Consider the following 24,139-nt stretch of genomic DNA (forward strand, 5'->3'; position numbering starts at 1 on the left):
ATTTCATTTCTACATTTTTATGAACTTGTTTTTTAAGGGTACTATGTTTAGTTAGAATAATTAAATATATAAAAGCTTTGAGAGATGATTTACTAGATAAATATATTTTCAGCTGGCTGATGTTCAGAATATTTTTTTAATTTTTGTTTTTAACCATTCGAAATGTATTTGTATTTCCAAAATCAGACACGAATTGTACTTAGAAATATATTAAAACACTCTGTAGGGACAACAGTGTCATTTCTCTTTTAAGAGTTTTGTCCTTTAGAAGAATGCGGAATGTCAGTCTCTCCTCCCTGAATTTCCAATTGGCGGTTTTTTGTGGTTTGTTTTTTTGTTTGTTTGTTTGTTTGTTTTTTAATTTAAGATACGCTTTGCCGAAGCCTGTGTTTTTAATTTGTTATTTTGTTAAAAATGCCATTTCTCAGCCTTGGCCCGCCGTCACCGAGGCCCCGCGCCCTTGCCCGCCCGCGCCTCCCGCCCCGCGCCGGGGGCGGCCCCGGGAACAGAAAATCGACGGCGCGTTCGGCGTGGGTCGCCCGCTGCGCGCCTCGTCCCCTCCCGCGCGGCGGAAGTGACGCGCCGGCCGGCCGCTGGCGTGCGGCGGGGGCGCTGCGCGGCGGCCATGGGCAGGAAGGAGCGGGGTGAGCGGAGCGGGCCGGGGCGGACCGGGCCGGGCCGGGCGGGGGGCAGCGGGGCCGGGGGAACGCGGGGCGGGGAGGTCCGCTGTGGGGTGCCGCCGGGCCGGGTGGCGGCCGTGCCGCCCCGTTCACGGCTCCGGCTTTGCTCCCAGATAAGAAGAAGTCCAAGAAGCGCCATTACGATGACGACGAGGACGACGAAGACGACGCTCCCGGCAAGGAGTCGCAGGAGGCGGTGCCGTCCGCGGCGGGGAAGCAGGTGGAGGACAGCGGCACCAAAGTGGACGAGTACGGGGCGAAGGACTACCGGCAGCAGATGCCCCTGAAGGCCGACCACGCCTCGCGTCCCCTCTGGGTGGTACGGCGGGAGGGCGGGCGGGAGCTCCCTCGGCGGGGGGGTGAGGGCGGCCGGGCCGCCCTGCCGCGCCAGCCCTTCCCGTTAACTGCGGTTCGTCACGGAGCGAGACGCGCCGCGGGGCTGGGCAGGTGCCCCGGCTGCCGTGGGCCTGTCCCTGACCGGGGGAGGTTGGCGGGGGGAAGCTGACAGGGTCGCCTTCGTGGGCCTCGGCCGCTGCCTCGGAGGCGGCGTTGCCCGGGCGCCGCCGGGGTGGGCGAGCGCCGTACCCGCAGCGCCCGTGCGGGCTGCGAGCAGCCTGGGGCCGCCCGAGGCAAGGCCGCCGGCCCCCGCCTGGGAGCCCCTCGGAAAGCCCGGGTGGATTGCTCCCATCCCAGCAGTCTGCTCGCAGGCCCCCTCTCTCTCCGGCATCCCTTGCCGTGGGGGTGCCGTTGACAGGAGGGGGCGGTGGAGCGCCTTTAGCCAGATGTTTCTGGGAGGGAGATAAAATGGCCTGTAGAAGCGACTGCGGTGGCTAAAGACACGAGCGGGGTCTGTTGTTGCGGTGACACAGCAGTGGTGTTTGTATGCTGCAATGAAACAGGGTTAAAGACAGTCTGGTGTCATTCTCTGTAACTGGTACCATTGGTTTTACCTGCCTTGAAAGAGACAATGATAAACCTGTCCAAGGCTTGGCTGGTACTAACAGCATATAGAGAAGAGGTGGCTGCCCTGCCAGCATCTGCAAGGTGTCTGTTACTGAATGCTGTGACACACAAGTGCTATCTTTCCTCCTCCATTTCTTCTGTGTAAAAGGAGTGAGGAGTTTTGTTTTGTTTCGGGGCAGCAGGCCTGGAAGATTGCCTCTGCTCAAGCAATTTGCTTAGCATTAAAAAAGAAAAAAATATCCCAACGTGTCAGTCTGGAAAAGCTTAATTGATCTGGGTGTGGTTTATTCTTAGTGGTATAGAAGGGACAGGGACAGGGACAAATAATCGAGGACCGTTCCAGAAGACAGAATTTGTATGTTCTTGTGTCTCCTTCCTTCTTTTTCTTGTAACTTAGTTGTTAGGGCAAATGCTTTTTTTGAAACTCTATGATGCGTTGCTACCTAAGTGGTGGACTGGCTCGATATCGTAACAGCTGCTTTATAGGAAATGCCTGATTCTGTTCAACTAACACCGTTGTACCTTCAGCATTCCTTTTTATTTCTATAGGCTCCTGACGGCCATATTTTTCTGGAAGCCTTTTCTCCAGTTTACAAATACGCACAGGATTTTTTGGTTGCCATTGCTGAGCCTGTGTGCAGACCAACCCACATTCATGAGTACAAGCTGACTGCTTACTCGTTGTATGCTGCTGTTAGTGTTGGCTTACAAACAAGCGACATCACAGATTATTTACAAAAACTGAGCAAAACTGGAGTCCCAGATGGAATAATTCAGTTTATCAAGGTAAACTATTTTATTGGCATTGGATATATATCTACTGCTGCTAGTGAAATCCTTTCCTGCTGCTGCTTCTTAATTGATTTATTTTTTTTAATCGTTCATTGTTTTTACTGTCTTATTCTATTTTGTCACTGTTTTGAGAGAACAGAGGCTTCATCTTATTTTTTTGTGTTTTTCTATAGTATATTGCTGCACACATACTATTTTCACGATATATCCTGCATGGGGTTTATATCTTAAAAAAAAAAGCAAACTCAAGCATCTGTGCACACTTGCAGCCAGTAGGAATTGTACGTGGGGAAAGTTTCCTCAGATTTGCTCTGGAAGAAGACTGTGAACATAGGAGGCAGTCTGGAATAGCCAGGCACTATAAAATATAGCCTACCTTATCCTGCAAGTATGTTCTTGCAGTCTGGGAAGCAGATTGGAATTGGATATAAAAACTGAATATCTGTGACTCATCTTCTGTGTCAGGTGATGTGTGCGTCTTCTGAAAATTCCTTTTCAGGTTTGTTCCATAAGTATAGCAACATTACAAGTAAATGTTTTATGATACCATGCTTCCCCACAAAGACTTAAACTGCATTGCAGCATTTGGTCCCAAACATGGAATCACTCTTTTGCCTATTCCTAATGACTGCTCTTGTCCGTTTGTAGCTGTGTACTGTCAGCTATGGGAAGGTGAAGCTGGTACTGAAGCATAACAGGTAAGTGGCTTCTTTCTTAACTAGCATGGCAGAGGAAGTCTTCCAAATGCACAGCTGTGCATAAATGAGTGGTCTCAGTAGCTGTTGAGTCTTACTGCTCCCAGCTGAGTGTAGCATCTGTCAATACAAGATCGCTTTTTCAGTTGTTGAAAGCGTTTAGTACATTAGTCAATGAATGAACAGTTTGGCTGTCCTGAGCTGCTACTGGTTATCATTATGTTTTTAGAAGTAGGTTGCAAATTTGATATCCTAGCTTGTTTCTTTATTGCTTGGACTGGCAGTATATCCTTAAAGTTTTCAGATAATTGTTTCATTCATTCCTTAGTAATTTACACGAGCCTGGTTAGACAAGTTTTTCTACAGCTGTCCTTCAGTCTTGTGTATTCTGACTTGTAATCCGTTAGTCAGAAAGCATAAGCAAATCCATTGGCAAGAGGTGTATGCTTGTTGCTGGGTTGAATCTGATTTGTTTTAAACGTAGAAGATAACGTTGGAAGGGACCTTGAGAGGTCAGCTAGTTGAGAGCTGACCAATTTTATCTAAACCTGCGATTCTGTGGTAGGAAGAGGGAAAGGAAGGAGACAGCAGAAACCCAAAGCCTATGTCTGTACCTTGCCTGTGTTTTCTCTTTATTCCTTTTATTTCTTCTGCAAAATTCTTTGTTGTCCAACAGCCATGGATAAGCCCTGGGACTATAATCTAATGCTTTGCTTGTGCTGCTGCTTTTTTGAACCTGCTGCTTTGGGTAGAACTAACACTAGTATTAGTTACTAGCAGGTTTTTGTCCTCTTCCTAGGTGTTTCTGAGAAAAAGATTTCTCCTATGCTGCTTCAGACTTAAGTCTCTCTTGGCTCATATTTTAACTGTGATCTCCAAGCAGCATCATTATCGATGAATTTGCAGGGAGAGAAACAATTTCAGGATGCACTCATTTAAATTTTTAGATGGTTTGTGTTTTGGAGGTTTTAGATTTTTGTCTTTGGGGCTTTTTTGGTCCCGTGGGCAGGACTTTAAAACATTACATTCAGTGTTTTCACAGACTTGCCTCAATTCAGTCTCAAAAAAATTGACGTGTCATGTGTCATAAATAAGACATGTACGTGAGAGGTCTCTCTAGGCAGTTCTGCTGGAGTTTTCCCACTCATGTTATGTTAGGGAACATTTGAGCAACATGGATAACGGCAAAGTGCACGATGGTTTTGGTATGAGGCATCTTTTAAAAATTTTGATTGCCATAATTTCTTTATTTTTAAATTGCCACCCCCAAGATTGGATACTTGAGAGTGCATCTGGGATAGCTATATATTTAAGCATCAGTGCCACTCTTCCTGTAAGTTATTCAGTTGATTAGTTCATAAAAATTGGGGGGTTTGTTCTTAATTTTAGGTATTTTGTGGAAAGTACACACCCTGATGTCATTCAGCAGCTTCTGCAAGACCATGTAATTAGGGACTGTCGCTTGAGAAACGCTGAGGGTGAAGAAACAGAGCTCATTACAGAGACATTCACAAGTAAATCTGCGGTATGTTGCGCATGTTTCAAAATTATTGAACTAACAGTAGATAAACTGTTGAGTAATTTGAAGTTGTTATTGTTTGTTTGTTGTATCAGCAGTTGCTTTTGGTTCTATCAGCAATGATCTGTGCCTTCTTAACAAGCCCAAACTGGGAGGGGGGCAGAGTGTGTCTCTAATGAAACCCTTGGTGAAAATTCCTGTCCCATCTATTTCAGATTTCCAAATCCAGTGAAGGTGGCTTTGGTCCATCAACATCACAGGGAACAGATGCTCAAAATAAGCAAGATGTCCCAGCTGACTTATTTGAGTTTTATGAACAGATGGACAAAGATGAGGAGGAGGAGGAGGAAACACAGACAGTGTCCTTTGAAGTCAAGCAGGTACAAGTATTTTAGTCTCTGCATTTGTAGCTTTGAGGAACGTGCCCAGGACTTGCAAATAAGCATGAGAACTTTGTAAAGTACTGTGGCTCTTTGTTTGATAGGGGAGATCGCTGGAAGTCATTAACATTTCTTTCCTTCTGCCTACCAAAATCTTTGAATCTTCCTCTTCTGTACAGAGGGCGGCAGACTGGGCATTGTTCCTTCCCTACCCACAAGGCGTAGTGCTCACAGGCCAGAGAAAGGCTCTAGGGACTGAGGGAGGTTCCTGTCATGTGTGGCCTAGTGTTGCTTTGTGCAAGACAAGGGAGAATTCAGTGGAGGGCAAATCTGCTGTTGGTTTCAGAGTGCTTCCCCCCCCTCCCCCCGCCCCGTTTTTATTTTGTGGTTCATGTTTGCAGAAGGAACTCTTGGTGGTTCTGATTTTACAGCTTGAGAAGGGTAGCTGGAGGTTGGAGCACAGTCCTGGCTTGACCTTCAGAGAGCTTTTGTAGAATTTCTCAAGTTGTTTTTGGACTCGGTGATTCTAATGATGTCTAAGTGGGGAAAACAGAATTTTTTTAAAAAGATAACTTAGTAACTATTTTGTTTATTTTAAAAAACCCAAACCAACAACCTCTTGGTGATTGAATCAACCTGTCATTGTGGTGGAATAACTGCATTACCAAGGTATGGAGATTTTCCACATAACAGATGTGCAGCTTTGGTAGGTCCATCTGTGTAACACACAGAACCTTTTGTGTCTGTTACTGAGTTCCTTGTTGCAGGACTTCATAATGTAATTTAGTCACTGCCGGATAAACAACACATCGGAGATTAATGCGTCATGTTTTTCCGTTTGTCTAAATAGCCCTCTCTAATATCAGCTGTTATTTAAAATGTTTGAGGGGGCAGGGGTGATCATGAATAAAGGTTTTGGAATAAACTTTAACTCTTGCAAACTTCATGAGCATAAAAAATAAATGTAACTTTGCATGGTACTATATAATCTGGTTGTGTGTAAGAAAAAAGAAAAAAGAAGATTCAGATGTGGAGAATTTACCATCTGACGCTTTGTTTCTTCTTCAGGAGATGATTGAAGAACTTCAGAAGCGTTGTATCCATTTGGAGTACCCCTTGCTGGCAGAATATGATTTCAGAAATGATTCTGTGAATCCTGATATTAATATTGATCTGAAACCTACAGCTGTCCTCAGGCCCTATCAAGAGAAAAGCCTAAGGAAGATGTTTGGAAATGGGCGAGCCAGATCTGGTGTGATTGTCTTGCCATGTGGTAAGTTTCTGGGTTGGTTTTGTTCTTTATTCGCCTGTAGTAAAGCAACTTCCAAATATGACAGCTGCTTAGATTTCAAACAGAAGTAGGGACTGTTCTGGGTACCAATGTGCAGAGTCCTGTTGGTTTTTAGCAAGTGGATGGTGAGGCTGTGGTGAGGGAGAGCCTGGTTAATAGAGCTGTCAGGCATCTGCTTACATCCCTGTAGTGACTGATGAACTGATTTGTGGTTGTAGTAGCTTCAGATTACCATTCATGCTTTCACTGTTCCCTCTAAGTCAGCTCTGCTGATCTTCCAGTGAATTGTAAAGCTGTTGCCATTGGAATCATTTGCTCCTTGCTTGGGAATGGGGAGACTGGGGGGAACTGGAAATACAAATATGGCATAAGGGGGGGTGCAAGGAAGAAAAGAGCTCATGTGCACAAGTTCTGGGCAGGGGAGCTTGAGAAAGAAATGAGGAATGTGCAGATTGGGACAACCTACGGGAAGCAACGGAAAAGGGATAGAACAGGAGACTGCATGCCAGTGACCTTCATATTGAGAGTGGAGGAGGCACATGGGAGATACGGCAGGGGCCTGAGAGTGTGTAAGGGATGCTGGAAGAAGTGTGAAGGAGGAATGGAAAGATTTAGGGACTTGCTATGTGAGGGGATGAACATAGCTGGGAGGGGCAGTGGGAAAGGTCACCTCTAGGGCAAGCTTTCTGTAGCCACCTGGAATTTAACATGCTTTTGAAATTAAGCAAGCATTAAAATGATTGCTTCTAATTGTCAAAGCCATTGTTTACAATTAATTTCTTGAGAAAATACAGTTACGTGTCCAACAGACATTCCAGCTGGTTTTTTAGGAGTGAATACTCCATTTCTTTCTAAGCTCAACATGACCTGGCAGTGTGTGTTTGCAGCCCACAAAGCCAACCATATCCTGGGCTGTATCAAGAGAATTGTGGCTAGCAGGTCGAGGGAGGTGATTCTGCCCCTCTACTCCGCTCTCGTGAGACCCCACCTGGAGTACTGCATCCAGTTCTGGGGCCCCCAGCATAAGAAAGACGTGGACCTCTTGGATCGAGTCCAGAGGAGGGCCATGAAGATGGTTAGGGGGCTGAAGCACCTGCCTGATGAGGACAGGCTGAGGGAGTTGAGGTTGTTCACCCTGGAGAAGAGGAGGCTCCAGGGAGACCTTATAGCAGCCTACAGGAAAGATGGGGAGGGACTCCTTAACAGGGAGTGTAGCGATAGGACGAGGGGTAATGGTTTTAAACTGAAAGAGCATAGATTTATATTAGATGTAAGGAAGAAGTTCTTCACTGTGAGGGTGGTGAGACACTGGAAGAGGTTGCCCAGAGAGGTTGTGGATGCCCCATCCCTGGCAGTGTTCAAGACCAGGTTGGATGGGGCTTTGAGCAACCTGGTCTAGTGGAAGGTGTCCCTGCCCATGGCAGGGGGTTGGAACTAGATGATCTTTAAGGTCCCTTCCAACCCAAACCATTCTATGATTCTATGATTATTTTTTTTTAAGACTATTATAGTGAAGAAACAACAAAGAATTTGCCCTTACATGATTTCATATCCTCTCACAGTTTTCCTGTTTTCTTTTGCTCTTTTGTTTTTTTCCTCCTACTCCAGTAATATCTGAAAGATGACTAATGAATATCACTCTTCTTCCCCTGCAGGTGCTGGCAAGTCTCTAGTTGGAGTGACAGCTGCATGTACGGTCCGCAAGCGGTGTCTGGTCCTTGGTAATTCTGCAGTGTCTGTAGAGCAGTGGAAGGCCCAATTCAAGATGTGGTCTACCATCGATGACAGCCAGATATGTCGGTTCACTTCTGATGCCAAAGACAAGCCCATTGGCTGTTCTATAGCTATCAGCACATATTCCATGTTGGGACACACGACAAAAAGATCCTGGGAAGCAGAAAGAGTAATGGAGTGGCTTAAAAGTCAAGAGTGGGGCCTTATGATACTTGATGAAGTACATACTATCCCTGGTAAGGAAACGGTGTGCAAACCTTTCATGTTATTTACACTGTTAATGTTACTCTGCTCTTTTAGAAGTGGTGTTTTTTGCTGTCTTTTCTTGTGATTAATATGGTGAGTAAACCATAGCTTAGTTTTGAGACAAATAAACCGCCTTGTTCTACTTGCTTTTTTTCTTTTTTTTTTTTTTTTTCCCTGATACTACAGAGTTTTAGCTGACTGTTAGTTTTCTGAAACCCTTCAAATTAGGCACTGTGTTTTCTATAACGGCAGTGTAAAATACAAGTGCCTTTTTCTGTGTAGGTTGATAAAGTGCTCTTAAGATACCTGAACTACATTTGTATAATTTTGCTGTAGATAAATTTGAAGAGGAGAGGAATTCATTTGCCTTTCCTTTCGAGATATAGTGGTACCGTAGGCTAGCTTTTAATATCTATTTCTATTCAATAAAATGAGTTACCATAGTGATTACTGTCCAGAAATAGCTGTTGTATTTGAAATTACTATGTAATTGAGATCTATACTATTGGAAAGCAATAATGTAGTATTAAAGTGTCTGTGGAATAAACCTGGCTAAAAATACCACCCAGGATTCTGTTAGCTGCTCTACCTTGTTCTCATGATTTCATTTGAATATAATGTGGTGTCTACAGAAATGATGGATTTCAGAAGTAGACCTTGATGACTAACTGCCATTTTAGCAAAGTAGCATGTTGCTGCCACTGTTCTTTCACTTTTGTTCTTTCTTGGTTTCATAAAAGTTAAGGTATAGAATCTCCTCTGTGAACTCTAGCAATACTAAGGATGAGCAATTCTGTCATATACTAGAAGTCCTGAATGTGACAGTTAGCCAAGAGTCCTTGTGTCATAGTTCTTTCTATGAAATACTTTATGGCCTAAAACAAGCCATGTAATCTCTGAATATATTGATTTTCTCTCAGGAAATGGGAAATAATAAAGATGCCAGAAGGTTTACAGGGATTTTCAAAGTACACTGAAGATGTAAACTAAAGCTGCAATCAGCATGAAGTTTTGCTGTAACGCAGATTTGTTAGAATTGTACGTAAAATGGGGTAAAATTTCCCAACACTGTGTTTGCTTTGTGTTCAGGAGTTGATGAAAGTGGTTTTTTTAAGTTGCAGTATTTGTCTTCTAAATCCATTCAGGAAAGTAAACAGAAAATTTGTCTTGCATTTCTTAGCAAAAATGTTCAGACGTGTGCTCACTATTGTACAAGCTCATTGTAAACTGGGGCTGACTGCTACACTGGTCAGAGAAGATGATAAAATTGTTGACCTGAACTTCCTGATCGGACCAAAGCTCTATGAAGCCAACTGGATGGAGCTGCAGAACAGTGGCTACATTGCTAAAGTCCAGTGTGCTGAGGTGATGCTCTGCTTTTTGGTACTACTAGTGTTTATTTAGTATGTGTATAACTTCTTTTTTAAGGAAGATGTATAAAATTGTAAGTATTTAACTGGGAAAAACAGGTGCCCTGAAGACTTTTCATTTACTTTGTAGTTTAGGCCAGGTTGTCGCTGGTCAATAGGAACATGTGGTAGGCAAATCCAGTAGCTGCATGTTCTTCAGAGGGACTTCAGCACTATTCCTGTTTGTGGGGATTGTGGTGCTTGATCGGCTGTCTCCAAGTCAGCATTCAGAAACGTGAACAGTGGTTGCAGTGTTGTAGACCTAGTTCGATGCCATTGACGTTTGTGTTGTCTGACTTGACTTTGTATCTTAAGCTCAGTTCTCTGTGGTAGCGTAACATCATGTTATGATGAGCATAACATCAGGTGGTGTGCTGGAAGCTTTTTAGAGACTTCTTTAGAGACTTCAATCGGCAGACAGTCTGTGGTTGTTTGAGGAAAATTCTTGTAACTCTTAAAATGAAGAAGGATAATAGAAAGTTTAAAAAACGTAAGAAAACACCTGCTTATTTCAAGCCTGAATGCACGAGGGTGAAAATTGAAAACATAGGACTGGATCTTACTATTTCTTTCCAATATAATGGTGTGACCTCTGTTCTTTCCAGCATATGAATGAGAGAAAAATCTGGTATCAGGGAAGTGGAAACCTTAAACACAGGCATGTTAGAACATTAAAGTAACCTTTCTAGGTCAGACTAAAGGTCTAACTATATAGTCTCTGGTAATTGTCAAGGAAGATCCTTAGGGAAGAGTATAGAAACAGGGCAAACATATCTGTTACTTCTCATACTTCTCCAAGTCCTCAATTATTCACGAGCTATACGTGGTTTCTGTAACCATCAGTGGGTTTCTTTTTCATGAACTTGTCCAGACTCCCACTGAACAGAAGTAAAGTTTTAGTAGCTGCAGTGTGCAATGGTAGAGTTTCATAACTCTCTCTTGGGTTTTTCCTGGGCTTTTTTTGCTTTCTTTTTCGTTTTTTTTTGTTGTTGTTTGGGGGGGGGGGGTGTTGGTTTGTTGTTGGTTTGTTGTTGGTTGTTGTTGGTTTGTTTTCTTTTTTTTAAACCTGTCTTGCTAGTTTCGTGCAATTTTTCCTAGCTCCGGTGCTGGAATAAAAGATGAAGATGCAGGTCAGCTGTTCTTCTGAACTTTGTGCAGACTGGAGGTTGTAGAAGAAAAAAAACCCCACAACTATTTTTAAGTAATAGAATGCAAGGGTAGAGCATCTAGAAAATAACTATCTTGAGGGGAAAGTAACCAGTCTGCAAAATCAAATTTGACTGCTTAGGCACTTTGGTTAATTCTGCCTTGGGAGCATAATTCTTCTCAGTCCCTGAACTTCCCTTTAGACATTGAAAAGTGAAGCATGGGCTGCCTTTGTTCTGAATGATGTGAAAATTCTGCAAATTTGTATTCTTCAGGCCACTGTTTTGAAATAACATTCAGTGGGACTACCAAAAGCAAAGAATGAAAAAAACCAATGTTGATGCCTGATAAATAACAAGTCTAATGCATGCACAACTGCATTGCATATTTGTTTGGATTTTCTTGACATGTTGTTGAGAAGTAGCATCTTTAATCAACTTGGCTTATTCCCCATAGCCAAGAAAGATATCTGGTCTGCTCTTTAAGTGCAGTTCTTTCCAGGTGGCAAGAGAGGGCAGTTTTGCTGTCTGATAAGGCAGGTCGTGGTCATTGCAGGTACTACTCTTTCACTGCTCTAAAGGCGAACAAGCAGCACAGTTTAAAGAGTTAAAAGAAGTTTAAAAAAGAGAACAAGCCTGTTCTTTAATTGTATTTTCAGGGTTTTGTAACTTAGAAATAATCCTTTCCCTGCTGCCATACTAAGTTATTGGTTTGAAGTATGCATCTTGCAAAATGTAAAAATGAAAAGATTATTGGAGTGAGAAGATTTTATCCATTTCTAAATCCAGAAGAGATTGCAAATACAAATCAAAATATATTGTTTGCCATGTAGTCAGAAGCATTGAGCAATAGATGAAGTATTTTACTACAATCAAATGTTCAGTATTCATATCTCATTCTCACTTTGAAATATTCTCTTCTGATTTAAGAATTTTAAATCTTTCATATAGACAGCATACAACAACAACAGTGCCTATTCAATGCATAAGTTTATTGTTAATGTAGTTAAGGGATTAAAAAAGCCATCTCTAGCATTTAACTCACTGGAAGAGATGTTTTGAAACAAAAAAGTAGTTCTTAACAGTACAGACAATTCAGATTGTTTAAATAAACTTCTGTAAATTGTCACGTAACTTCCTTAGCTGAACAATGGTTATGAAAGAGGCTTTTCTTTGCAGTATTCTGTTAATTTGAACTGTGCAGTGGATATGGGGGAATAACCCATGTACAGCAGAATGACTGTCTTCTGAATTATATGCACTATGGATAGTGTCATTATACGCTATAGATAGTGTCACTGCATTGGCATAAACTTTTAAACTTCATAATTTTTTCTATTTTCTTGCTACAGTAGAAAAAATGCCTCAGTAAGCCTAGACTTGTGCAGTGCTATGATATGTATTTACATAATAAAATAATAGTTAGGGAAACCTGTTGAAAACTTCTAATCATTCCTAGCGTTTTGAAAGGTGTAGACTCAATAGCTGTTAAAATAAAGGTCACTCCTTTGTGGGTATATGAAAAAAAGATTGGTAAATTTGTTCTGTAATTAAGACTAAATGTGTCTCTGAGCTTTCAGAATATGGATGAAAATTAATTTTTATGGAAAAAGCTTTGACTGCTGTGACAGGGTGATTACACAGACAGTTAATGCCTTTAATTATTGCTCTGTAAAAAGTCGTAGCATTCAGTAAAATTACCAAATATGAAAGGTAACGGAAATATCTTCCAGTCCTGTTCCAGTCCTGCTGCCTATTTCTGTCATGGATCTCGCTGCCGAAGCATTGTGGAAGGCCAGAATATTAATGAGGTTAAACAGTTTGGCAGTGCTGGGGACTACGCCAGCCAGTAGCTTTCATTTTAGTACAGATATTACTGTGTTAAAACCTGTGGCCTGTGCTATACAGAAAGTTATAATGCATTGTCATCCCCCCAGTATCTTTTCAATTCCCATGGGAATAAAATAAATAAATAATGGAGGGTTACTTTGTGTGTGCATGTATGTATGTTTTTTAATTCTAGGTTTGGTGCCCAATGTCACCTGAATTTTATAGAGAATACGTAGCTATCAAAACAAAGAAACGGATATTGCTGTACACCATGAACCCAAATAAATTCAGAGCCTGCCAGTTCCTGATTAAGTTTCATGAGCGACGGAATGATAAAATCATCGTATTTGCTGACAATGTGTTTGCACTGAAGGAATATGCAATCAGACTTGGGAAGTAAGTGTTTACAACTAATAACGGCACCGTTGTTTTCCTCCTTCCTGGAAAATCGTCTTGTAATCTCACAGCTTTCAGTAGTCTTTAGATGTTTCTTGTAATACTTTAACTCCAATCTTCCTATATAAAAAGGAGCTCAGGAGGGCATTTTTTTGGATGGATTTTATTGGCACTGCAACATTATTTTGGTGTAGAACTGTTTGAAAAGAATCTCTGTTTAGTACTTGCCTGAAGAGGAGTTTTCATCTAAGATTCCTGTGAAAGACTGCTGGTATTTTTCAATCCATTTTATTATTATTATTAAAGCCAGTGGAAAAATGAGGGACTTTTAAAAATATCACTAGAACTATTTCTTTAACAGACGGTAGCTTCTCCCGACTCTCTGAGACAGAGGTTTTCAAATATACACTCTCTGGAGTGTATCAAGATCTTCTGAGACCCAGGGCATTCCTCTTCAGATTCTCAAAAGGTCTTAACCTTAGGTTTTTTAGGTAAGACAAGTTTTTTGGGGATCTGTGCTGTACCAAAGGATATGGCTCCCATGAGCTTCTCCGCTACCTTAAATGACTCTAACGTGACTGCAATTAGAGAAGGTTGTACAAATAGAGTTTAATGAGGAGTTAGCATCAGTGTGTTTGTAGGGTTTGGGGAGGGATGATCAGGGAGAGTGTTTGCCAGGATAAGGCATAGAGCAGTTATTGGGGAAAATAAGCATAGAAGCTGGCCTCATCCTTTCTTTGACAAGTCCAAATAACACCTGCTTGCTGGAAGCTGTGGGGCATTTTGACTGTGTATGATTTCATGTCTAGGAATTTCAGCAGTACTTCTTAGCAAAACCACAAACAAGCCTTACACTTTCCAAAATTCATGATCGGTTTTGACTGTAGTTTAACAGCCATGTTGTGTTGGCTTGCTGTGACATCAAATAGTAAGCAGAGCTAATGGTACTGGATGAATTCCAACACCCGTGGTCTCTTTCATCATTTTTTTTAATCTGTCTGGACAGAGATTAGCTGTAATGATGCCTCTGGAATGTCTCTAGCAGTGTTCAGTGCACCACAGAAAAAGCCTTTAGCGAAGGCGATGCTGGGGGGGTGCTTGCTAAGTAGCACAACAGTTGTTAAGTGGGGTAGACGCTGCAGAAGCATGGCAGGAAAAACAGTTGAAGAAATATTAGGTGCTTACTTTTCACGTTCTTGAGTGAATTCTCCATTCCTCACATCATTTATGGAGCTCTAGGTTATATGGCTGTCAGTGTTAGAAAGAAAGGAGGCTTGCAGTGCTGGATAAAGATGAGGGAGTCTTTATTTTAACCAGAGAATTTTCTGTCATAGTTTGCTGAAACAGGCTGAAACAAAGGGAGCTCTCGGTTTGGGTGAGGCAGGAATCACATGCGTAAGGAGGAGAGAGCAGCCCAGGGGTTACGGCGGTAGTGGCTGGGGGTGTCTGCCTGGCCTCTGCTGGCCCAGTAGGTGGATGGTTCCCGCTGCACTTCTCATGACCTGATTCAAGCACGTAGGGTGGGTGCGCTCCAGGAGAGATGGCCATTGTCTGGCTGTCTCTGCCGGCTCCTCCCGTACCCCCCTTTCCCTTGGTGCTAGCAGGGAAAGACCATGCACATGGCAGGAATTATTTTGACTATAATTTTGAGGGCTGCAGAATTCAAATTTACGTAGCCACCTTTTACTCTGTCATGAGTCTGTCTTCCCATGAGTCTGTCATCCAGTGTCATATAGCTCATGTGCTGACTGTTCTTTACTGGTGTTATTAATATCTTTAAATCACTGTTTCTGGAGGACTATGCCTCCATGGTTTTGACAGTTATGTCAGTTAATGGGAGAGGGATCTGTCTTTCCAAATTTCTCAAATGTCTTTTTGCAGCGAGGAAAAGGAGTCAAAAAAAAAAAGTCAATTTTGCATTGGATGTTCTAGGTTCAGGAACATGGTCAGATATATGTTAATGAATCATTGCCAAGTAGGATCTGGGCAGGTTAAAATGGAGGATTGATAGCCAAGAGTTCTAGGTTACTCTGTTCTTAATAAAAAATGTGTTTGAACACCTTCTTGATGGCTTTAAGAAACAGAAGGCTCACAAATGCTTTAGATGCAGTTTAAAACTTCCATTTAACTTTTGTTGGGGATTAAAATCATCATGATTTAAATTTTAAATGAAATTTTAAATAAGGCTTAAAATATTACTGAAAGCTACTAATTGAAAAACAATGGTATTTTTTCAGAGTTGACTAATTTGCCACTTTCATGTTCTAGCTGTGTTTTTCTAAAAATCTGGTTAAATACACTAAGTAGAAGAATTAGATTACAGGTAACTAGGATTGTTCGGTAAAAGAAAAACTAGAATAAAGTTTGTAGTAAAGAAAGCAAGAGGAGCCAATGCACAGGAATTAGTTGGTAAGAATAGAAAACCTTAGTACTGTGCACTGCATGTTTACGTTCAGCTACCACCCATGTATTTGCAATATTAAAAGGTAAATGAAACATTTGAGGTTGTTCCTTGTGTTAGAAATAATGTGTGGAAGTGGGAACAAAATAGAAATTGTAGAACTTGATTCCTGTTATTTGGAGATGCTTGTTAACATGCATTTGGAAAAGTAGTGAAACAGATGAAAAAGCAGTGGCTATGCACTCCTGCATGCTTCTCATTTTTTGTGTGGGCTTTGCCGTTTCTAGCTGCTTGCTTTTTTTTTTAAATCTGCTTAGGCAGGAGGAAAACAGCCAGAGTCTAGAGAGAATCTTGAAAATTCATAGTAGCCCAAGTTACTCATGAAGTCTGTGGGTGACTGAGAGTTTGTGTGAGCCTTCTGGGTTGAGATATTAAATGTTGCAGGTGAGTCATTGTCAAACGTTAGAAACCTTAGGTAAAATGCCACTGTGAGCTGCTCGTGGCCATGGAATGTTTGGGACCTTGTTCTCATTTCAGTAGATTCAGAAGGTATTAGGAGGGGCAAGAGGTTAGCTTCAAAAGCAAAAATAATTCTCCCAGAACAATACCCAGCAGCCAACTTGTGACACTCAGCATGTCATTGATAGAGAAGCCTGGATTTTCAAGTGTTTAAATAGGAAGTAAAAGTTGCAGCTGTCAGTGTGCTAACTCAGTAGATTTTGGGGAAAAAATCTCTTATTTTAACAGCTGCCTTCAGTCTTTCATGTAGGCTTAGCAAATGCCTTCAGTCTGTTGATATATAGCTTCATTGGTGCATGTAATTGCAAAACATTTATAACTGTCGGAATTTATTTCTGGCAGACTGGGTTGTGGCAGAGGGTTCCACAAACAATTGTGCAGCTGCCATAAATAGCCAAACAAGCTGTAAGTAAACTGTAAGCTGTACCAAAATCTGTTTTGTTTTGTGTACTGTGCTCCCTGCCATGGTATCTTAGTACCTCATAAGAAATGATTGACAAATCTTGAATTGATTTAATTTGCATATGTTCTGTTCTTTTCAGACCCTACATATATGGTCCTACTGCACAAGGAGAAAGAATGCAAATTCTACAAAACTTCAAGCACAATCCAAAAATCAACACTATTTTCATTTCCAAGGTAAGTGAGGACATTCAGTCCTTATGCCTATCTTCAGAGTGAACTTCATTTAAGAGTAAGTTATACATGCATGTTGTGCATTTGACATCTTTGTATCGCAGGTCACAAAGGTGTACTTTGTATTAAGTCTTTGTTGATCATATATGGAAATAAGATACTGCTCAGAGGCTGCTTCTGTGTTATAGGTAGGTGACACATCCTTCGATCTGCCAGAAGCCAATGTTCTGATTCAGATTTCGTCCCATGGTGGGTCTCGAAGACAGGAGGCTCAAAGACTGGGGCGAGTGCTGAGAGCCAAAAAAGGTAAATGAGGTGGTTGTTGGGCTCTGGGCCTTGGGTCATAGTATCATAGAACTGCAGAGAAACTGGATATTCGTGATACTTCTTTATATTGGCCTTGGATTATGTTTTAGTCAAAGAGAATATGCCTATATACCTGTGAATGAAAGCATTTTCTGGGTCAGTAAAGCTTTGTCTTGGGAAAACTTCCAAAGGACAAAAAAAGCTGAAGGAAAATGAACTTTTTGTTCTTTGGTGGTTCTTTTATTTTTTCATTCCTTGATAATTTCCTTAACATGGAATCGTTTTTAAAAAATTGTAGTATTACTCTAAAAAGCAAGTCTCTAGAAAGCACATTTTTGATACTGCAGATTACTTTCTTCTAAAAATGGGATTTGTTTCCAACTAGTTGTTTTTTTGCAAAACATAACCAAGGAGCTTTTTGTTTAGAAGAATGATTTTTAAAACACCTTCTACTTGCACTCTAAGATCTGCATACACTTATTTTATGTGCAGTTTGTGCTTGTTACAGCTGAGGCTTTGTTTGAAAATGCATCCAAAACCTATGTTAGTGAATTAACAAAGTCTTAGTGAAACCTTGGGTTTTAAAAGATAACCCAGTGCTGTTTGGGTAATAGATCTTACGGACTGCAAGTGTAAAAAAAATAAATTGTACGCAGCCTGGTATATCCTGGGTTTCAAATAGCCCTATGAATTCTTAGCTAAATATCTTTTGTCTCACTTTTTTTAATGCAAAACCACTGCAAACACCGGTTTACATTGATAAAACTTCTCCTTTGTCTTTTTCTATTGAACTTTTTTGACATGTGTTGCAATCCTTGCTTTTGACTTTTTACTTCTTCCTTACATTATAGACTTAAAAATAATTTTATCTTTCACCTTGCCTAGCATAATAAAGAAGCAGGTTCTTTTCAGAGCACCAGTGTAATTGTGCTTTCTGTTTTTTCCTTTTCACCCATTCTGAAGTTATTAAGAACAAGAGTAGGAATTTCTGTGCTGTGTACTTCGTCAGTCAGTTTGTGTAAGGTCTGGCTGCAGCTAAACTTTGCAAATTGTTTTTGTGGAGAGACAACTTATTTAAACACCAGTATTCAGTCCTTTTTTTGTTCTTTGTTGCAGTGTTCCAAATGGAACTAATCACTCAGTGTCTTTGTCTCCTAGGCATGGTTGCAGAGGAATACAATGCCTTTTTTTATTCTCTTGTATCCCAAGACACTCAGGAAATGGCATATTCAACAAAGCGACAACGGTTTCTCGTAGATCAAGGTTATAGCTTCAAGGTAACTTGTCCCTTCTATTTATTATAATTGTGGCCTAAGAATATAACTCATATTCTTTCATGTTAGTACTAGGTCAAATACTTGAGAATACTGCTTATGGAGTGTGTTAATGAAGGTTTTGCTCGCAAGCAAGAACTGTTCCAGTATTGTCTTATCGTCTCTATTACTGTGAGGGTAGATAAAAGTAGCTTAGTACAGCTTCTAGAAAAGTAAGTATTCTAACTTCCAACCAAGGACCCATTGGGGAGTGAAGTGGAACGTTACTTGCATGGTTGGTTTATATTTATGCTGTTCAGTTGTCCATCCATGCAGGCCTCCTATTATACATTATCATACTGGTTATGCATAAAGCATTGCTGATAGATATTTATGTCATAGTGGCCGGCAGCAATTCAGAAAACTTCCAAAATTTCACAAGTCACAAATAATTTCCAAAGAACTCCAGTTTCAGACCAGTATTTCACTAGGGGAAGAAAATCTTTTTCTTTATGGCTAAGGACAACATACAATGGGCGGGATTCATCCGTCCTACATTCATACATCTGACTCTGGGAATCATAAAGTTAGGTGTCTGAAGTGTGTAGCAACCCATTCCAAAACAAATACCTTTCAGGGATCCTTGTCTACACACTAGTCTCATGCACCATTTCCACAGTGCTGTGCAAAGCCCACAGTGGTACAGAAAATCAGTCAGGATGCAGACTTGTTGATATGGTGGCTCTGTGTTAGCAGAAATTATTCTGGCTAATGGTGGTCTTCAGACTGTGCTAATTTTGCTTCCACCAACAGTTTGACTTTCCTCTTGTAATGTTCTGTCATGGAATGAAGTATATCTCCAAAATCACTGGGTTGAATGTTGATTAAGAAATGACAGAATTTACTGCAGGAAAAGACTGTTACTGCAGAGTAGAAATCTGACCTAAAACTAAACCACACCCCTCAAAATAGAGAACATTTTCAGTGTTGACAATGTAACAGAGTCATGACTTGAAAGTCACAAGTTTCCCCTAAAGTCCCTTTTGTAAAGGGCTGAATGCTGTCTCATTTCTCCCAGACATACTTGAAAATTGATCACGCCTTGTACTTCAGTTTATTATGTATTTCTGTGTGTCATCTTCTTCCAAACATAAAATCTCACTCCACTAAAGCTCCTCTATTTTATAGATTTCATGGTGTATCTCATTTATTTTTTTTCTAATACATGGGCTGCCCCATGTGCTCATCTATTGGGTTGTTAAAGGCAACAGAGTGTCACGATAGCTCTTGCTTTTAGGTAAATATTCCTTTACAAAACTGGAGTTTACTGCTCTGATTAGAGGCCTTCCCAATAAGAAACGTTGCTAAGAAGAAGAGTAAAAGATAAGGCTCCCATATCTGCCTTTAGAGAGCAAGCTCAAGCTTATGGTGTTGACAGAATCATGCAAAGATTGCATGAGGTGCCAGGGCAGGCAGCCTCCACTGGATTGCACTTCAGCTATTTCAGAGCTTTTCCTCATGAGGCATATACATGCAGTACGGGACATCTCTATGGGTAAAGCCTTGCTGAACTGCAGTTATGCTAAAGTAAATAATTGCTCTGTAATCAGTGGCCCATTAAAGAGAGCTTTAAGGGGGTCCTTACACTGAAACAGACATGCCACAGTCTTTATAGGTAAAAACCTTGTTTTGCTTTGTAGTGAATGTATTTTGACAAAATTGTAGATCACTACTAAGCTGCAACTAATTACAGCAATTGCATCTATGCGGCTATGGCCAAGAAGATTAGACAAATCCCTTATATTTGAATGCTTTGGATTTTAGAACCAAGAAAGAGGCTAAAATAGAGGGATTTTTATTTTGCAAGGAAGACCTAGTCCTAGGAGCTTTGGTGTAATATTGGAAAAAAAGCAGTGCAAGTGGCAGCTCAGTATCTGGAGCAACATTTTAGCTGAACAGTACTGGAACATTCTTTATTTGCAGTTTAGGATTAAAATGTTAGAATATCTATTTTCTTCTGTTTGCCAGACTTTAAGCCTTAGTCATAGCTGGCATCAAAGAAAATAGGGGTGGAAGAAACTTCCAAGAAGCCATCTATTGTGTTTCTTCATTCCAAGCCAGGATCAACTATGTGTATCTCATTCCCAGCAGATCTTATTCTTCCAAATACGGAGACTCTACCTCATCTTTAGGTAATTATTTCAGTACTGATGTCCTCTCCTTCAGAATTTTTGTTCCTAAATTACTAAAAATTTATTACTCCTTTAAAAGGGTAACAGTCTTTTCTTCTAGGACTTACTTTCTTCTCACCATCTCTCAATAGCTCCATTCTCTGCCTTTCATCAAAAAGAGGACTGGAATAATAATATTTTTTTGCTAAATCACATATTTTGTTTTTACTTCTTAAATAGGAGTCTTGTCATCACAATTTACTGCTTGGAGTTTACTGCTAGCAGGTTTTATTGATTACCTAACCATAGTTCAATTATTTACTGTATCGTGTTTTTATTTAGAGGCTGAAATTAGGCTATATTCAATTTTAAACCAACAGCAGAAGAACTCACTATATCAAAGAATTGGGGATAACTTTAAACTTGGCATCTGTTGAACAGCTTAAAAAAATGATGATGCAGCAGGAATTCTTTCCATTCTATGAATCACATTCGTACTGTTTTGCAACCACAACTGGAAACAGGCTAATGCAATTTAAAACTGATTTTTGTGACTCCTTTTTCTTTGGTTTTGAGATGATCATAGGACATGCCCTTCTAAACAAACAGAGGGGGGACCATAGTGTTCCTTTAGCCATATAGTAGGACAGGTTGCTTCCCTGAATGGATTCTTAAAGCTAGGATGTTTCTCATGAAGACATCCGTATTTGAATTCGAAATTGCCATTGACAACAGCCCACAACACCAATTGTTTGTTCTAGTATTTCACTACCCCGTTTTTCAAAAATAGTACTTTGCATCTAATGTGGATTTGGTTTACCTTAAGCTGTATTTATATTTTTTTAAATCAGTCTTTGTGATCAGATCCAGCCAAGATTACTGAGGTAATTAGTTTCTAATTGTATTAACTCAAGAGGTAAGCTGAAAAAGAAAGATGAGGAGGGGAAACACTATATAAGGGAAATGGCTGAATTAGAATGTCCTTCTCAAAACTTCTTCAGGTTGGAAACATAGTGGGAAAACTGAGACTCTCATGTATAAACATACGTTTACCAGAATGCATTTAACTGCAGGAAAAAATCTTGTGAAATTTTCAAAATACCTCTAATTAAGAAAGCAAGATGCCTATTATAAAGCTTTATAAGAGAAGCTTGAGAGCTTTTCAATTCTTCAGAAGAGGAGGTTTTTCAGCTAATGACATGTATGGCACTGTATTGCCAGTAGATGGCATGTGCCCTGCATCCATTGTCATCGAATTTCAAAGAGAACAAATGAAACAGCTAAGTTACCTTGTGTCTAAGTACACAAAGGTTGAAAGACTCCTTTTGCTCTGCTTCTGGTGCTTAGTTGCAGGTTGTCGCATTGTCTCTCAACGACTCATCATACATCTCAACTTGTTAGGGTTTTTTCTCCCATGTTCCTCAATGTTTATTGCTAAATTCTCAGTGTCGGGAAAGCTAGAGGATTACTTTTGTTAAATATAAAGTACTAGTTCTTAAACTAGACACATCTAGAGCCCACAGCATGAAGCTGACCTTGCAGTAAGTTGAGTATTCATCTGAGCTATATGTGCTTTGGTCAGGTTCTTGGTCAAGCTGGTATGGACAGTGTTTGGCTGACATTCTCTGTCCAGATCTTTTCTTTTTTTTTTTCCCCCCAAAGGTTTGTATTTTGCATTTCCAGCTAGGATATAACAAGGGATGTGGGTGTGTGCATGTGTGTACACCACTTAGCAAGATTTTATATGTATCTGCACTATCCATAGTGTTAAGCTGTTCATACCATTAATAAAAGTTGAAGGCAGTTCCAACAGGATGCGGAATCAGAAATCCTTGTCTTGGTTTTGAATAGCTAGCACTGAGGAGGAAGAGCCCTCACCTTGTACTGTGCTCTGTTTCTTAGGTAATAACAAAGCTTGCGGGCATGGAGGAAGAAGAACTTTCTTTTTCATCCAAAGAAGAACAGCAGCAGCTTCTCCAGAAAGTCCTGCAAGCATCTGACCTGGATGCTGAGGAGGAAGTAGTCGCTGGAGAATATGGTTCAAAGTCAGCTCAGGTAATGGAGAATGCTTTGAAAAGGATGACCACAAACGTGACAGAACTGGACTATTTCATTTTAGTTCTAAATGTGGTGCCGTCATTGATGCCCTAGTATCTTTGTGAAACATTGGAGAACAGATTTTTTTTTTATTTTTTTTTTTTAAGCTGCATTAGCACTTAGCTATTTGAGTAATTAACTTGTTGGGCATTAGAAAAAAGTTAGACATGGAATTCTCCCTCATGTTTGAGGGAGAAGATGACAGATCTGTTGTTACAGGTTTGGAAGTAAATATTCTAAGTCACGAGCAATGAAAATATTTTAAAACATTTCTAAGATACGGATATGTCACAGCACATACTCTTTTGTGACACTGTGCTCCTTGAATCATGCCCTGATTTCCTCATGCCCAGAGGGCAGAAGCCTAAGGGCCACTTTTGTTCATTTTCAAGAGAAGTACTATTATTATAGGTAGTAGTTTGACATTTTCAGCAGCAGATGTGAGAAAAATAAATGGCCTGAAAGATTTATTGATACATAAGGTAAAATCAAGCTACAAGTGGTAATAATTTTCTAGGGTTAATTTTTAGCTAAATGGCATTGTGCTGAAATGCATTAGGAGTTCCCACTCCAAGGTATCTTTCCATATTAAACCTTACATACGTTTATATACTTATGATGAGTGGCAGGCAGTGATTTTCTTTGTAGAAATTTTTCTTAAGAAAAAAAACTTTGAAGGCTTTTTTGGCATTAAGATCACTAAATAAACAGTGCTGCCCAGTAGCCAGGGGGCATCACGAGGTTAGAGTTGGTCTATCTAATCACACACAAAGCATGTGTTTTTTTCTCCCCTTACTTGCAGGTGTCACGTCGCACAGGCACAATGAGCTCTATGTCAGGAGCAGATGATACGGTTTACATGGAATACCACTCTTCACGGAGTAAGGCATCTTCAAATAAACACATCCATCCACTATTTAAACGCTTCCGGAAATGATGTCCTTCATGTGTGCATTTTGTTAAAACTGTGGATCCATGTACCTGATTCCATAACTAAAAATATGGAGTTGAAATTTCTGACAGGTCCTTTAAAAGACTTTTTTTTATATGCATCTATATGGCCACATATTTACTTAGCAATATATGTGCTTTCATGGGTGAATGTGAAAGGAAAAAAGGAACTAAATCTTACCACAGGAAAGATATTATCCAGTGACTGGATCCTGGTTATACCTGTCTGGTTTTCAGGGTAATTAATAGAATTTATTTTTATCAGCTGAAGACCCTTTTTCAGAAGAATTCTGGAAAGGTTTTGTAAATGGCATTTGTACTGATGTTTGAAATATTATTTATCTGATTATTGTGTCTGCTCAACAAAATACTGTTTTTAAAAATGCTTAAATAAAAATCATTCACTGAGCTGAACAAATCCTGGTAGGAGCACTTTACATAATATTTTTAATCTGGGAGCTAATTTATACTTATGATTTAACCTGTCTTAAAATTCTAACAGATTGTTTGGAAATATTTTGAAGTTCCAAGACAAGGAGAAAGAGGGACTCTGTCTCCAAAGTAAACTCAAGGAAAGTGTGTAGTAAATACAAATAAATCCTGTGCTCCGTTTTTCCTCATTTTTCTTGCTACTGTTGAAAAGTTACTGAAATAAAAGCTGTTTCCCTTGTCATTTATATTCTATTTATTAACCATGCAATAAAACCATCTTAACTGCTAAACAG

At 40.3% G+C, this 24,139-nt stretch overlaps 1 protein-coding gene across 2 annotated transcripts; it reads left to right on the forward strand.

The window, feature by feature from the left end:
- The first annotated feature begins 560 nt into the window (after positions 1–560).
- ERCC3 (ERCC excision repair 3, TFIIH core complex helicase subunit) lies at positions 561–24,139 on the forward strand. Of its 2 annotated transcripts, none has more exons than XR_012650502.1 (15): positions 561–644; positions 794–999; positions 2,193–2,429; positions 3,084–3,133; positions 4,520–4,655; positions 4,865–5,029; positions 6,098–6,302; positions 7,976–8,290; positions 9,481–9,665; positions 12,878–13,080; positions 16,543–16,639; positions 16,825–16,942; positions 18,101–18,219; positions 20,224–20,387; positions 22,269–22,421. XR_012650502.1 is itself a non-coding variant. In XM_075028712.1 (15 exons), the coding sequence occupies exons 1-15, from the start codon at positions 626–628 to the stop codon at positions 23,398–23,400; spliced, it is 2,343 nt and encodes a 780-aa protein (XP_074884813.1). In that variant the 5' UTR covers positions 562–625; the 3' UTR covers positions 23,401–24,139. The 2 variants fall into 2 exon arrangements, 1 of the variants encoding a protein (XP_074884813.1); XM_075028712.1 differs by lacking the exon at positions 20,224–20,387 and adding an exon at positions 23,266–24,139 and having other exon boundaries at positions 562–644.

Source organism: Buteo buteo, chromosome 5, assembly GCF_964188355.1.
Source record: "Buteo buteo chromosome 5, bButBut1.hap1.1, whole genome shotgun sequence".
Taxonomy (NCBI): Eukaryota; Metazoa; Chordata; class Aves; order Accipitriformes; family Accipitridae; genus Buteo; species Buteo buteo.